The sequence below is a fragment of the Lepidochelys kempii genome, chromosome 11, assembly GCF_965140285.1.
Source record: "Lepidochelys kempii isolate rLepKem1 chromosome 11, rLepKem1.hap1, whole genome shotgun sequence".
NCBI classification, from domain to species: Eukaryota; Metazoa; Chordata; order Testudines; family Cheloniidae; genus Lepidochelys; species Lepidochelys kempii.
In genome coordinates this window covers 52,099,704-52,114,859 of record NC_136390.1, presented here as the reverse complement: position 1 = coordinate 52,114,859, position 15,156 = coordinate 52,099,704, and the positions used below count along the sequence as shown (strand labels likewise).

The window sequence follows — 15,156 nt, the reverse complement described above, 5'->3', positions numbered from 1 at the left end:
GCAGCTTTTATATCACTGCCTGCCAGTGCTGGGGCTGTGGTTAGGGACTGGAGGTCTGGCCTGTGATTCCCTGTATCTAGGAATCCCTGTTTGCCATAATGGCCCCATTGGTATCTGACACAGATTCAGGCAGTATTCAGCAGCTCCAGGATCAGGGGAGTATAAAGAGGGTCTTTGCTCTCCATATTCCTCAACTGTGCTCAGCGTACCTCAACTGCAGCTGAGGATCTGGCCCCATGAGATCATTACTAGGTGAAGGGCAATTCCCTTTACATTATAATTGAAGAAAACCATTTCTTTTATGGATCAGAATTTACAGTTTTAAAAGATAAGAGAGTCAGGGGCTGACATAGGCCCCAGTCCTGCAATTAATTTGCATGGGTAGAACACTGTGGTAATGTGGAGCCCTCCTGAAAACAGTGAGACTCCATGTGGACATAAGAATTCACTGTGTGCATCTCATTGGAAGATCAGGAATATAAAGTATGCTTAAAACCCAATGATAGCCAAAGAACTTTTTTATGCAAAAACAGGAAAGAGAAGGGGATTCATTTTCAAACATGGATGTAAAAGGTATACCTGCAAAATTCCTTCTCTGCATCCCAAGTGGAAAACTGCACACATAAGTAGTTACTTATTTATATGTACAGTTAGTGCAGATGTATTTATATGGATACACCAATGGTTTTGAAAAGGAAGCTGTAAAGTTGCAATTTGAAATAATAAATTTCTGGGTATGTTTCAGTAATGCAGAAGCTGGAGATATGTCTTTCTGAATTACATGCAAAGGTCCTGATACTACAAACACTTATATATGTGAATAATTTTAAACACTTGAGTAGTCCCATTGAGCTCAATATGATTACTCAAATGGATAAAATTAAGCATATGCTTAAGTGTTTCATAGAATATCAGGGTTAGAAGGGACCTCAGGAGGTCATCTAGTCCAACCCCCTGCTCAAAGCAGGACCAATCCCCAATTTTTGCCCCAGATTCCTAAATGGCCCCCCTCAAGGATTGAACTCACAACCCTGGGTTTAGCAGGTCAATGCTCAAACCACGGAACTATCCCTCCCCCAAAATTTAAAATTATGTGTTTGTTTTTATGGCACTAGGAACAAGCAGTTGTCATAGAATATCAGGGCTGGAAGGGACCTCAGGAGGTCATCTAGTCCAACCCCCTGCTCAAAGCAAGACCAATCCCCAATTTTTGCCCCAGATCCCCTAAATGGCCCCCTCAAGGATTGAACTCACAACCCTGGGTTTAGCCGGCCAATGCTCAAACCACTGAGCTATCCCTCCCCCGCCCCCCGAAAAAAGGATAAGGGCCGAAAACAGTAGGAGAAACAGGTGTCTGAAAAAATAAGCTACAGTGATCGCAATGGTAACTGAAATAGTATCAAAAGAAAGCTATTTTTTGATGCATGAAGAGTGCATACTAAAAATAGAAACTATATTATTTTCATCATATAACATCATATAACAATTAAGGACCAGATTGCCTTCAGTAACGCATCTGCAACTCCATTCAAATTAATGGACTTCGCAGGGAAAGATAGAGATACAATGTAGCCCCAAAACATTCAAAATTCTATTTTTCATTTTTTGTAGCTTGGCTTGGGAAGTACATTAACTATAGATATTTTCACCATTTTAGGGAAAAATACCACTGGTTAAAATGAATCATACAAATTTTTTTTTTATTTGAGAGAGAATATATGTGCTTACCTACAAGAGTATTCCAAACTGGAAGATCTGGATTATCTAGCTGTATTAGATGCTTGAGAATTTCTGTGTGAAAGTACAGGACTGCTAAATGAATGATATTGTTTCCTTCACTGTCAGTTTTCTTCCAGCTGGCACCAAGAGAAAACAAATATTGAAGCGTGTCTAATGCTCCAGAGGTGGCTGCAAGCAATAGTGGAGTAGAATGATATCTATGGAACACAGAAACATATTGTGGTATAAATTAATATGTAATAAAATATGAAGTATGTGAACAAGTTTATTTCACATAGTTATTTCAGCTGATTATAAACTATTATTTTTCAACAATGGAATCCATGAAGATGTGAATGCACAAGCTCTCTGTCCAGACACATCTGTCTTCGATTTGCAGTTTCTGCTTGTTTGATTTTTAATTGTTCATTTGATTTCTGACTTAGCTGAGGCTCCCTTGAGGTCATACCAAATTCTGCTAAGTCAGTGGTAGTTTTTTCACTGATTGCCACTGAGATTGCATTAGGTCCTTCTTTTCATATTTCTCAATGATAGATATCTGTGCAGTATCATGACAGAATGATGTTGAGAGTGCATCTTCAAGATTTCAGCAGGTCTCCTCTTCTTTTTCCCCACAAAACAATGATTTTATGCTATAGCCTAAATACGTCTCAGGACTCTGAGGGCCCAATTGTGACCTCATACAGAAATGTAACTTCTGTTGACCTGAGTGGTAGCTGCACAATCCTATTGGATGGCAAAATTAGGTCCTGCATTTCTATGGCTTATAACATTCCTTCACACACCCAGAGTATAGGAGCATCATGAGCAAAAGAAATTCACAATCATGAGTATAACAACACTGAAGTTGTACAGCCTCAAGACAATGGGGCCCCAATGCATATAACTCCCATTAAAGCCAAAGGAGTTGCTCCCATACAATTAAGGACATCTATATGAGCATATAAATACTGTTATTTTACTCCTCATTCTGGAAGGGCTAATTGGTTTTCCAATACGGGGCTATATTTGTATGGCAAGACAGAAATTTTAGGAGGGGGGCCATATTTGTGGTCTTTCAAGCACATTGTATTATATAAATGATAAAGCACCAATCGTCACGGTGATAAAAACTCTCGTGACTTACTCAGCTGTTGTTTCAGCCTCTAGCAGATCTGGGTCTTTCCTATAGAGAACCGTGATACAGGAAATGTTGTCATAGAATGCAGCAAAATGTATAGCCATCCATCCTCGATCATCAGGTAATTTATAATCTGCCTTACAGGCCAGAAGACAAGTAAGTGCTTCAATGGATCCACACTGAGCTGCCAGGTGTAAAGCAGTAGGACCTAAAGCTAATGGATATATATTAAAAAAAAAAGCTGATATAATGGACATAATTTTCAAAGTGATGCACCTAAACTGTGCCTGCAAAATAGGATGTAAAATCTCCACGTAACTATTTGCCAGTTTTATCAACACTGTTTTCATGCCATTCTAATCATGGAATAAGTTACTCTACAGTGTCTTGATTTAATATCATATTGAAGCTTTTGAGATAAAAGGAAAACATCTGAATGCATCAACGGATTTAAAACTAAAGATGTCTGAAGTTATAACTTCAGTGGTAATAATATAGTCTTTTATACTTTTGAAAACAAACAAACAAACATCCTGCCTTCCATCCCACGCAAATCATGGAAAAATCTTGATGCTCCTATGCTTCCAAAGCCTTGGACAGACTTAAGCAGCGTGGAAACACATTTTCTTAAAGTATGAACTCCTTAGTTTTAATAAAAATATTCCATTTCTCTGCTCCTTAGCTGTAATCTTTCAAGCTTCCACATGCTGCATAGGTAAAGATAATAAAGGTCATATTTGGATTTCCTTACCACTCACCAATTCTTTCCCCAGAGGTCTCCTTTTCTTGCAAATTTGATTTTCCTGAAAATCAACATATTAAACATAATCAGATACATTGGCACTACTCTGAAAGCCTGGCAGACACACGACTGTTACAGGTAGTATCACAGACCCATAGTCTCCAGTCTGTGCTATACAACCAGATCCCTATAGAAGCCTAGGTAACTTTAATAGGGATTCTGTGGCTGTGTGGAGCCTAATGAAGGATTGGGGTCATAGTATACCTTTTTCTAAAACTAATGCTGATCTGTGTTCCACCAAAGGCAAAGTCTATAGCACAGTTCATGAAAGCAGAGGCTGTAGCGAGGTGGTAGAGACAACTACATAGACTGTTTGTCCACTGGAGAATTCCCCACACCTGGAGACTCCTCAGTAAGGAAGTGGGGTTTAGAATTGAGGTTTCTGAATTATGCGGCAACTACAGTTCCACACACTAGGGGATATGTTCCACCAAAGCAGAGAAGGCATAGTCTCTTAATGCTCCTATCAGTTCCTTTGTCAAATAAAAAGGATTAAAAGATGTACTCAACTGGAGTTCAAACCACGTATATTATCTTTGAATTGGGAATGTATCAAGGAATAAATAACATGAACAGCAGTCAGAAAGTAGTCAGTTTCCGAAAGGAAAGGAGAGTGATCACTTTAGATAAGCTATTACCAACAGGAGAGTGGGTCTGTGTGGGGGGGTGAGGAGAAAACCTGGATTTGTGCTGGAAATGGCCCACCTTGATTATCATACACATTGTAAGGAGAGTGATCACTTTACATAAGCTATTACCAGCAGGAGAGTGGGGTGGGGGGAGAGAAAACCTTTTGTAGTGATAAACACCCATTTTTTCATGGTTTGTGTGTATAAAAACATCTTCTGTATTTTCCACAGTATGCATCCGATGAAGTGAGCTGTAGCTCACGAAAGCTTATGCTCAAATAAATTGGTTAGTCTCTAAGGTGCCACAAGTACTCCTTTTCAGTTTCCGAAAATAAGACCTATAAAAACAGAACTTATCCATTATTTAATTAATGGATCTCCAGTCTTGGCAGGATAAGTGTCTGTACTCCATCTCCTTTTTCTTAAAGAAAGGGAACATAAAGGGCTGTTCAGCCTCTTAACTTGCAAAACTCATTGAACTGGCTGAGATCACTTATATCAAGAAATTTCTCTGAAAAATTTAAAGAGCAGTCAGGCAACTGGATAGTTTAAAAGAAGGCTTCACTACCTCAGTAAAGATCACGTTGAATGCATTGGCTTTGGATTTCAAAGCAAAACAATTATTCATTTGGAACTGAAACACCAAGCTCTAGAGAAGAATTAACTATCTTCCATATATTCCTAAACACAGCAGATGACAAGTCAAAGAATTCTAAAATATGAAACCTATATCCTAGACTGAAGGTGAGGAAGATAGGAGCTGCTGAAAAATGAAATGTAGAATTTTCCAGTGCAGCTCCTATACCTTTCCTCTAATGTTTTCATGAAATCCCAGCGACAGTAATCATGAGACATCACATATTGGGACTGCCTTCTCATGGCTGGAACTTAGTTTACTACTGATGAAGGAATTACAGACACTTTTAAGTAGAACTCTGAACAAGTCTTCCAAGTTCCCATGCTACATGTGCTCATCCCCCACTCAGCTTCCCCTTCTTTTACATCAAAACCCTAATGTACTTAGTCAAAGTTCATGGCTTCAGTGGGAGTTTTGCTTCAGTAAAAGCTGAGTAGAGACAAGACTTGGCCAGTAGACTCTACATCCTAATTTTCATAAAAATGTCAAATCTTCCCTTTCTTGAGATGAACTCTTTTTTGCTTACACTGTATATTTATAACAACAAAATATACTAAAAGATCTGATAATATTTAATGTACTAATTACCAGCTCTGTCCCCCTTAGTCTCACTCTTCTGTGGACGTCTTCCTAAAACAAAAATGTATTTATGCTTGTTAGCTACAGTCTACATGTTTGTATAGTATCGTATATTGGATATACTCTAATTCTATACATTTCTAATGATATTTGTATGCATGTCATAAATCAGGCAAAATGGAATCTTAGAGGGCTACCTTATAGCAGTAATTTAAATAAACTGAAAAGCTGGATGGTGATGACTGTAAAAGCACAGGCTGAAATTCACAAAGAGAGATTGATACATTTATAAAATTAGTTGTAAAGCACATTTTGTCCTATACTGTACGTTGCAGAAAGAAAACAAAGAGTGGTCACAGAAAAGATTTCTAATATTTCTAGGGAGGGAAACTTTACTGTTGCCCACAAATACTCTGGAGCCCATACTCCCCAACATGTTTTTTCCAGTGCAGAGGAATTTGTTTCCCCTTTCCTCCCCACCACAGAAGAGGTCAGGGGTTCAGTGATAAATTCATCATCACTTAGAGTCTTTAAATCTATATTGCATATCTTTCTTAAAAGTCCTCTGATTCAACCTCAGTTCATGAGCTTGATAGTGTTCACTGATGTAGTAGGAAAAAATAATGTCCTTCGCTGTAGGAATTACTACGTCAGTAGTTCTCCAACTTTTGAAATGGTGACCCCTTTCACATAGGAAGCCTCTTTATAAATTATCCCCCCTTTATAAATTAAAAACACTTTTTTATATACTTAACACCATTATAAATGCTGGATGCAAAGCAGGGTTTAGGGTGGAGCTCGCGACCCTCCATGTAATAACCTCACAACCTCCTGAGGGGTCCTGACCCCCAGTTTGAGAACCCCTGTACTAGGTGAAATGTATTATGCAAGAAATCAGACAATATGATCATAGTAGTCTTAAAAATCTGTGTATCTACAATCCCATGGATCTTGGAGATCTGCTAGATACAATGGCCACGCACATGAAAGATACTTTCCTCTATACTGCTACATGGCATCCCTGGCTCCTTCCAGTACCTAACGAAAGAAACAGTGCAGCCACATGGGTTCCCCCAACTGCCAGTGTCCAGAAATGCCCAAAGAAGGTGTAGATTTCATAGACCCGAAAGTTAATGGGAATTCAACCTGCAGTAATTTGCACTGCTCTACTCCAGGGTTTTTGAAAAGGAGAGAATGAGATATAGAATGAATGTCCTCCCCAGCATCCTGCCTCTCACTTCACAGATCTGGATCTATGTGAAATTCCTGCAGAGAGGCTTTCATGGGATTTAGAAAGAAGAAACATTCTACTGTTCTGGTATTCCCTCCTTCCATGACTCCCCCTATCAGAGAGCTCCCCTCTGGTGATGGAAGTGACAGGAAACATGCAGCCCCACAATCATAGCTTCCCGACATATATATATATACACATCATATCTTACCTTGGTTTAAGTGAACATTGCACCTCTGATTGATATTCAAATGAGATTTAATCAGCTGACAGATAATTGGCACACGGTTGTGTATGGAAGCATGATGGAGAAGAGCATAACCATATTCATCTACAACACTGAGACTGGAAGTAGATGTTTTACGACAAAAAGTATGGAAGATAGCAGATAGTCCTCTCTCAGCAGCAGACTTCATACCATAAGGTAAACTCTAAATCCATGTAAATAGAATAATAGACAGTATGTCAAAGAGAAATAAAACATTTACTGGAAAAGGAGACACTGGGAAGAGGCAACCTCCAATTCTTAAATTGTGGATCTATACTGAGGGCCAGATCTTTAGCAGATGTAAATCCACTTAACTCCCTTGACTTCAATAAATGTGTGTCAATTTACATCAGATGAAGATCTGGACCCTGAAAATGACTATTTAAAAATGGCAGTATACTACTCAACAGATCTGCCCCCCATATAGTCAGAATCGCATCTAGTTACTTGAGACTAAACAACAACATTTTACTCCTGTTTACACTGCAGCATCAGAGATGTATGATAGGAGAGTAAGTCGATTTCTATTCTGTTCTGTTGATAATGCATAAAGCAATCCATCGAGTTATAAGTGCATAGTAAAATTTTTGCCCTTTGTTATACTTGTTTAATTCCATTAAAGGGAATGGGGTTGTTCATGTATAAATGAGAAAAGAATGTGAGAATAGTGGGTTTACAAAGATGTTACTGAAGCCACAATTTTGCCTGCAGAATCATCACTGATGATGTGCATGAGCCTTTGAGAATACAGCTTCACTGTTAGATTCCAGGTGGAATCTGCAGCACTGGCAGTTATTAAAAAATCATTGTTTTTACTTGTAAACCGTGCAAACTTATTCTGGAATCATCGAGAGACATTCAACATAAAGCCATTTTTAGAGTCAGTTTCCAAAGTAGAAATGCACTTTCCGAAAAACAATTATACAGTAAGTAGGATACCTTGCATTTAATAGCTTTCTTATAACCAAATCTTTTCTTGAATTGCTCCAGTGACTGAATATCAGTTAATGGAAGCCTCTTAGGCTTGAGAGTGCTTATTATTTCATTTATGGCTCCCCACCATGGGGTCTTATATAGCTGCTGATAAAAAGTTTCCAATTCAATGGAGATCAGGTAGTAGCTGTAACAAAAAACAAAACAAAGAAGCTTAAAGAGAAACATTTTAGCTCTTTTGTGTACTTTGTGCTGTTATATATAAAATTAAAAATACACAGCCAAGTCCTCAGCTGGTATAAGTTGTCAGAGTACCTTTAACGTCATTGGAGCTACACCACTTTACACCAAATGAAGACCCGGCTCTGTGTCTTTACATACAAAAATATTTTCAATGTACTGTCATTGACAGAAGACTAATAAAATATATAAACAAAAAATCATTATACTATACATGTCTGAATAATCAACAGTTTAAGAATTTTTCAATAGTTGTTATAGCTGTGAACACTTATTTCAAGTTTAACACATCTTAGTTGAAACTATTGAATATTTACATTAAAAAATTCTCTCCTACAGAACACTAATATTACAAAAATGTAACGACTATTTTAAAAACTAAACATTTGCCTCAGACTGTGCACTTTTACATTAATTTTTATAATACAGTTGTGTGAATTTGTTCAATTGCTGGGATTTAAAACATGCTTCTTTTCATATGGTCTTGGAACAATATTTCTGAGACAGATTACTAATTTTATATTATATTTCTACAGAATTTAAGAATATTTCATAATTTAAAGAAAACCTTAACCAACGTTTGCAAGCTTGAGTATGAGATTTGTAAAATTGTGTTTACACATAAATTTAATCAAGTAACTCAATTAGCTTTATTACTTTAATATATTAAACAGAACATTATTTAGACTACTAAAATTAAATTTTGATCAGATCACATTTTCTCAAAGACTACTCAGACTTGATGTTCTTGACAACTGTGATTTCTTTCATTTATATTCGGCAGGTTCAAGTAATCAATAATTGATTTGAAAACAGCAATAAACCAGATTATCACTTTGGCAATTTTTACATACTTTAAATATACAGTATGCAGCATGTTCCTTACCTCTTTCCATCAAATTCCATAGTTGGTATGGAGTAATGTTCTCTGTATGGTATATCCGGGTCTAACAACTGGGCTACATGGTTTGATGCACAATGCTGTATGTCATCAAAGGCGGCCTAGAACAAAATAATAGTTATATTAACCAACTGTAATGTTTACATTTATAAAGTGGTTGTCTGAATGGCTAAAAACTGATCAGAGCCATAGGGTCACTTAAATTTTGTCTGTTATGTCAAACGTACAAGCTGAAATCCATTCTGATCACTGTGCATCTACTCACAGAGACTGCTTTCAGAGACTGTTGACAGTTAAATCCACACCCAATGTGAAGTCTCACTGAGGGAATGGCCTTGATATTGGATGTGGATGCAGTGGCTGTGCCTAGCACACACACTCTTTAATACAGACAGGAAGTTTGATCCTTGTGAAATGAACGGATTTTGCTGGCCCTTTTAACTGCCATTTTCCCTCTCAGGGTGGCCATGATACAATACCATGCATTGTGTTGCACAGGGAGAAAACTGTCCCTTGCATTCTATGCATCCTTTAGGGCAATACTGCCTCTGTAACCAAGGATACCAATCACAGCAGGTAGAAACAGCAAACATTGTTCTGTGTATGTTCACTTCTGTCCTGTTAGACCCCTGAACTATAGTATTAATCATGTCTGTGAAGAACATTCAAGCTGAAAATGGCATGGGGACCTTGATGGGACTCTGGAGCAATCGGTTAATTCAGAACAAACTGAATTCCATTATCCAAAATCAGTAGATGTTTGACCTCATCAAACATTGGTGAGGCCTCATCTGGAGTACTGTGTCCAGTTTTGGGCCCCACACTTCAAGAAGGATGTGGATAAATTGGAGAGAGTCCAGCGAAGGGCAACAAAAATGATTAGGGGTCTGGAACACATGAGTTATGAGGAGAGGCTGAGGGAGCTGGGATTGTTTAGCCTGCAGAAGAGAAGAATGAGGGGGGATTTGATAGCTGCTTTCAACTACCTGAAAGGGGGTTCCAAAGAGGATGGCTCTAAACTGTTCTCAATGGTAGCAGAGGACAGAACGAGGAGTAATGGTCTCAAGTTGCAGTGGGGGAGGTTTAGATTGGATATTAGGAAAAACTTTTTCACTAAGAGGGTGGTGAAACACTGGAATGCGTTACCTAGGGAGGTGGTAGAATCTCCTTCCTTAGAGGTTTTTAAGGTCAGGCTTGACAAAGCCCTGGCTGGGATGATTTAACTGGGAATTGGTCCTGCTTCGAGCAGGGGGTTGGACTAGATGACCTTCTGGGGTCCCTTCCAACCCTGATATTCTATGATTCTATGATTCTCACATCTGAAAGTCCAGTAGAGACTAATGATGAAATACTGGCTCCACAGAAGTCAATGACAAAAACACCTATTGACTTCAATGGAGCTAAGATTTCACATTACGGTGATAACTGAGGCTATCGGACAGAAGCCCTGTCCTTTCTATAGGATATAATTCTGGGGGATAATGCACTGACTCAGCCCATTTGCAAATCAGAAAGCTCCCAACTCCTGACAAACTGAAGATGCAGATGGGAGTATGCTGAAGACTGAGAACTGGAGCCAGAGCCACACTAAAGGAACTGGTGAAAGAGAAATGTGTGAATATGTATATATTTGGGGGGGGGGGGGGAAGCTGGAGAAATACTGTGTCATTCTCCCCCCTCATATGCAAACCTAACTTCCTGAAAATTCTTGCACTGTGCACTCTGTATAGTCAGCTGAAGTCAATATACAGAACAGTTGTGCTACAAACTAGTAAACTGATGACACTGAAGATTTACTATAAGGAAGTATTGCACTGTTACTTTAGCCTGGCTCTATTATATTTTCTCTTACCAATCTGCAGGATAACACCTTTTTCATGAACACATGATTTCCTTAGCTCTCACTGGTATTTTTAACAAAAGTAGACTATTACCTTATACTATATTAGCTGCAAGTACACACACATAAATCATAGAGAAGATACTGAATCAAAACCTTAATCTTTTCTGAAACATCCTCAACAGAAGGTGTACCAACATCAAATTCAATTCCTCCATGGACATGAAAATACTCATTCTTTATGTAATGAAAATGTTGGCATTTAAAATCTGGCCCAAGTACAAATGGAGGCAATTCTCGTTCAGTCTTAACTTTATCATCTACAAAAACAGAACATTTTTTAGAGCATTACAGAAGGTTAAAGTACTAAAATATAATTAATTTCTTAATACTGTCTAAAAATCTAAGGTGCTAAGCAGTTACATATTAGTGTGTTTCATTGAGAAATGATTGTGTAATACTATTTTAGAATAAATATTCCAGTCCAAATTCAATTGCACTGTAGCTTCACAGACTTCAACAGAGTTATATCAGGGATGAATTTGGCTTCCTGTACACAATGAGCATCCAAGTTATCTACCACAGTCTGAATTAAGTTATTTGCCATTGCTACTCTTAGAATGTACAAAATACTAGTTTCTCCACACTTAAAAGACATTCACTTTCTTATATAATTAAAATTTTATTAAACTTTTCAGAATACCTGGTCAAATAATTTTCAAAATACTGTAATTGAATATTATATGAACAATATACAATTTTAAAATAAAAACTTAAAATTATTCCCTGTCTTTTATAAGCTGCTTACCTGAATATGGTTGAAGAAGTTGATTGACATTTGGAATTTTCATCTTTCTTTTTAAGCCAAGTAAAAATGGAATCAGAAAGCTCATTATTTTTAGATATTCAATATCCTTGCGGATTTCTGTTTTTTTCTCTAAGTGCTTGTTCACGAGTTTTTGCTGAAGAATTAGCCTCTGCTGCAACCTTTGGTATGTTACTGTGTCAAGGTGATCCCCCGTATATCTTATCAAATTAGAAAGCCCATATGCTGCATCAAATTTACACACATTTTCATGCTGCTGAACTTGTATAGTACCAAATGTCAACTTAAGTAGTATATTGTCTGCATACTGCATAAAGAGACTTTTTTCTTGTGCACTGTTAGGGTCATAAGTTGGATCTTCATTCATGTTTTCATCATAGATTCCCTCAAAATCTGGTTCATTGGAAAGATCAACTAGACCTGCATCACACACACAAAAATCTAATAAAAAACCATATAACTACTGGATGTAAGTAAAATATATTTTAAAACACTAGTGCCTGTCAAAAATATTTTAATACAACTGTTTAATTCTGACAAGTATATTTTTATTTCCTATATTGCAGAATAATATGTACTTATCTTTATATTAACATAGTAAACATCACCTTGCTGTTATACAAAACCATATCAAATCCGACCACAGTTTAACTATGGAGGATGGGGGTGAGGAGAATTAGGGAATTTCCCAGTAAGAGCTGTTCCTTTCCCTCGGTGTTCTAGTGGATACACTGGGCATCCTGCTAGCACCATCTTTCAGATTATCTTTTTCTTGAGTAGTTTAGTGCTCATGAAAATGCCAAATAGACGGCCCTGGAAAAATGAAGCCCTCTACTTAGCTACACAATAGAGCTGTAGCTGCAGCACACTCCTCCCCCTACCCCCACTCCCTTGGCAGTGGCCTTGTTCTTGTTCTGATGGGACTACCAGTAGGGGAGAGAGAGTTCCTCTCTGCTGAGACTGCCAGTTATGACAGGATCTGATTCCCATTTAAGTCACTGGAAAGTCTCCCATTAATTTTAATAGGACTTGGATCACGTGATTATTGCCAACATTGGGCATGGTTTTGTAATATGTATACCTGTCACTAGGAACTTGATTAAGGACACCAACTAATTTCTCATAAGCCACCAAAGAGTAATGACATTAAATCAGTGGTTCTCAGCCAGGGGTACGTGGACCCCCGGGCGTAGGCCAGAGGTCTTCTAGGGCAGTGGTTCTCAAAGCCGGTCCACCACTTGTTCAGGGAAAGCCCCTGGCAGGCCGAACCAGTTTGTTTACCTGCCGCGTCCGCAGGTTCAGCGATCGCGGCTCCCACTGGCTGCAATTCGCCGCTCCAGGCCAACCGGGGGGCTGTGGAAAGCAGTGGGGGCTGTGGAAAGCAGTGCGGGCCAAGGGATGTGCTAGCTGCCCTTCCTGCAGCCCCTATTGGCCTGGAGCGGCGAACCACAGCCAGTGGGAGCCGCGATTGGCCGAACCTGCAGACGCAGCAGGTAAACAAACCGGTCCGGCCCACCAGGGGCTTTCCCTGAACAAGCAGCGGACCGGCTTTGAGAACCACTGTTCTAGGGGGTACACCAACTCATCTAGATATTTGCCTAGTTTTACAACAGGCTACATTAAAAGCACTAGCAAAGTCAATACAAACTAAAATTTCATACAGACAATGACTTGTTTATACTGCTCTATATTCTATAAGCTGAAATGTAAGTTTGATATTTATATTCCATTTGATTTATTTTATAATTATTTGGTAAAAATGATAATGCAAGCAATTTTTCAGTAATAGTGCACTGCGACACTTGTATTTTTATGTCTGATTTTGTAAGCATGTACTGTAGTTTTTAAGGGAGGTGAAACTTGGGGGTATGCAAGACAGATCAGACTCCGGAAAAGGGTACAGTAGTCTGGAAAGGTTGAGAGCCACATTAAATCAATACAAAACTGAGCTGGATTTTAACCAATGACCTGGTTCTATATTTCATTACCAATCTCTACCATCAGCTGTTCTTGAGATATATTTGTGAGAGCCACAGGATTTCTCTCAGGTGCTTTTTGTCTTTTGTTTAGAAGATTTTTTTTTTTATTTTAGCCAAGCCTTATTTGTTATATATTAAAAGAGTAGCTAATTTTAAATCTTAATAATAAAGCCAAAGTTTATGATCTAAAAATCCTCTTTGTAAAAAAAATACATACAAACTTTTTTCCAAGTATTTAGGGCCACATTTTCAGAAGGGTTCAGCACCCTGCAGCTCTAACTTTCCTGAAAGGAAACTGCAGAGTGTTGACCACTTTTGAAAGTCTGGCCTCTTAATATAGGTTCCTCAGCATCATTTTGAAAAAATGATCTTTGAAGTGTTTCTCTTTTCATTTACAACTTGATGACTTTTCATATTGTCCAGCAATCTCCTGTTTTTTCAGATAATGACACCTAGATCTTAGGAATATGCTAAGTACTTATCACTTATAAGATTATTTTTCTTTAAATGGGTTATAACGGCTGAAAAGACCACCAGGAAATAACTTGTTTTTTACTCACCGGCTGAACAAAACTCTGAAAAAATATTTTTTTCTGTTTGAGGATTCCCATCCATATCAATATCCATTCCAGAGCGCCACAATTCAGAGAACCTGACACGTTTCTCTTTGGGCATATACACACCATGCCACAGTGCTTTTAACATGTAGTCAACACTTATCAAAATTTGTCCAATTCTGGTGTCAATGTAAGCTGGAGGAAGCTGACAAGAACTGCTGCGATCGTAATTGGAATCTAAGCTGATGGAAGGAATTTGGTTTAAACAGTAAATTCCTACAGCCAATTCTCTCACAATCTGATGAACTTCTTTACAGTCCAAAGGTACATCTGGCATCACTGGTGTTAGCAAAATTGCAGTCGGGAAACTTATGTTTTTTAGCTGACCCATAAGTCCACTGGGAAGTTCTAATGGCTGGCATAGGTCATCTTTAGAAGCCAGCCAGCTACATGAGGTAGTGGTAAGTAATTCCTGTAACTCACTTCGGTCAAATTTGTCAAAGAAGGCACTGGCATTTCTCTGTACTGCTAAATTTGCTAAGTAGGTTGTCTCATCTGCTTGTTCATTTCTAGGTAATGTTTTTTTGCCAGACCTCAGCATTCTTCAATAGTTCCTTTCTGCAGTGTTTAAAATTAAATACTTAAAGAAAGATAAGACAAACAAGTATAATAGTTATGTAATTAGGTATTAATATTTGTAAGAAAAATGAGTTTCTTTAATAACAAGATTAAAATATACTACGGCATACATGAGGTGTTCCAAGCTATTTCAAGGCAACACATCTTTGAAAATGTTATTTTCCTTGAACCAAGAACTTCATTATGCCTAGGATATCCAAGAACTGGATTGGGCCAGCTTGCAATAACCAAGTGA

The 15,156-nt window shown here is 38.1% G+C and overlaps 1 protein-coding gene across 8 annotated transcripts in view; it reads right to left on the bottom strand.

Annotated features, from left to right (window-relative positions):
* The window catches only part of ANKAR (ankyrin and armadillo repeat containing), a 48,499-nt gene extending 33,595 nt beyond the window's left edge, over nt 1–14,904 (bottom strand). For all 8 annotated transcript variants that reach the window (XM_073306141.2, XM_073306142.2, XM_073306144.2 and 5 more), the window contains exons 1-10: nt 14,286–14,904; nt 11,729–12,166; nt 11,077–11,240; nt 9,066–9,181; nt 7,946–8,126; nt 6,950–7,169; nt 5,517–5,558; nt 3,619–3,663; nt 2,867–3,074; nt 1,729–1,937 (exon numbers count right to left, since the gene is read on the bottom strand). In XM_073306141.2, the coding sequence (XP_073162242.2) occupies nt 1,729–1,937; nt 2,867–3,074; nt 3,619–3,663; nt 5,517–5,558; nt 6,950–7,169; nt 7,946–8,126; nt 9,066–9,181; nt 11,077–11,240; nt 11,729–12,166; nt 14,286–14,883 (2,221 nt within the window). In that variant the 5' untranslated portion in view covers nt 14,884–14,904. The remainder of the gene's footprint in view (nt 1–1,728; nt 1,938–2,866; nt 3,075–3,618; nt 3,664–5,516; nt 5,559–6,949; nt 7,170–7,945; nt 8,127–9,065; nt 9,182–11,076; nt 11,241–11,728; nt 12,167–14,285) is intronic.
* Nucleotides 14,905–15,156: the final 252 nt, after the last annotated feature.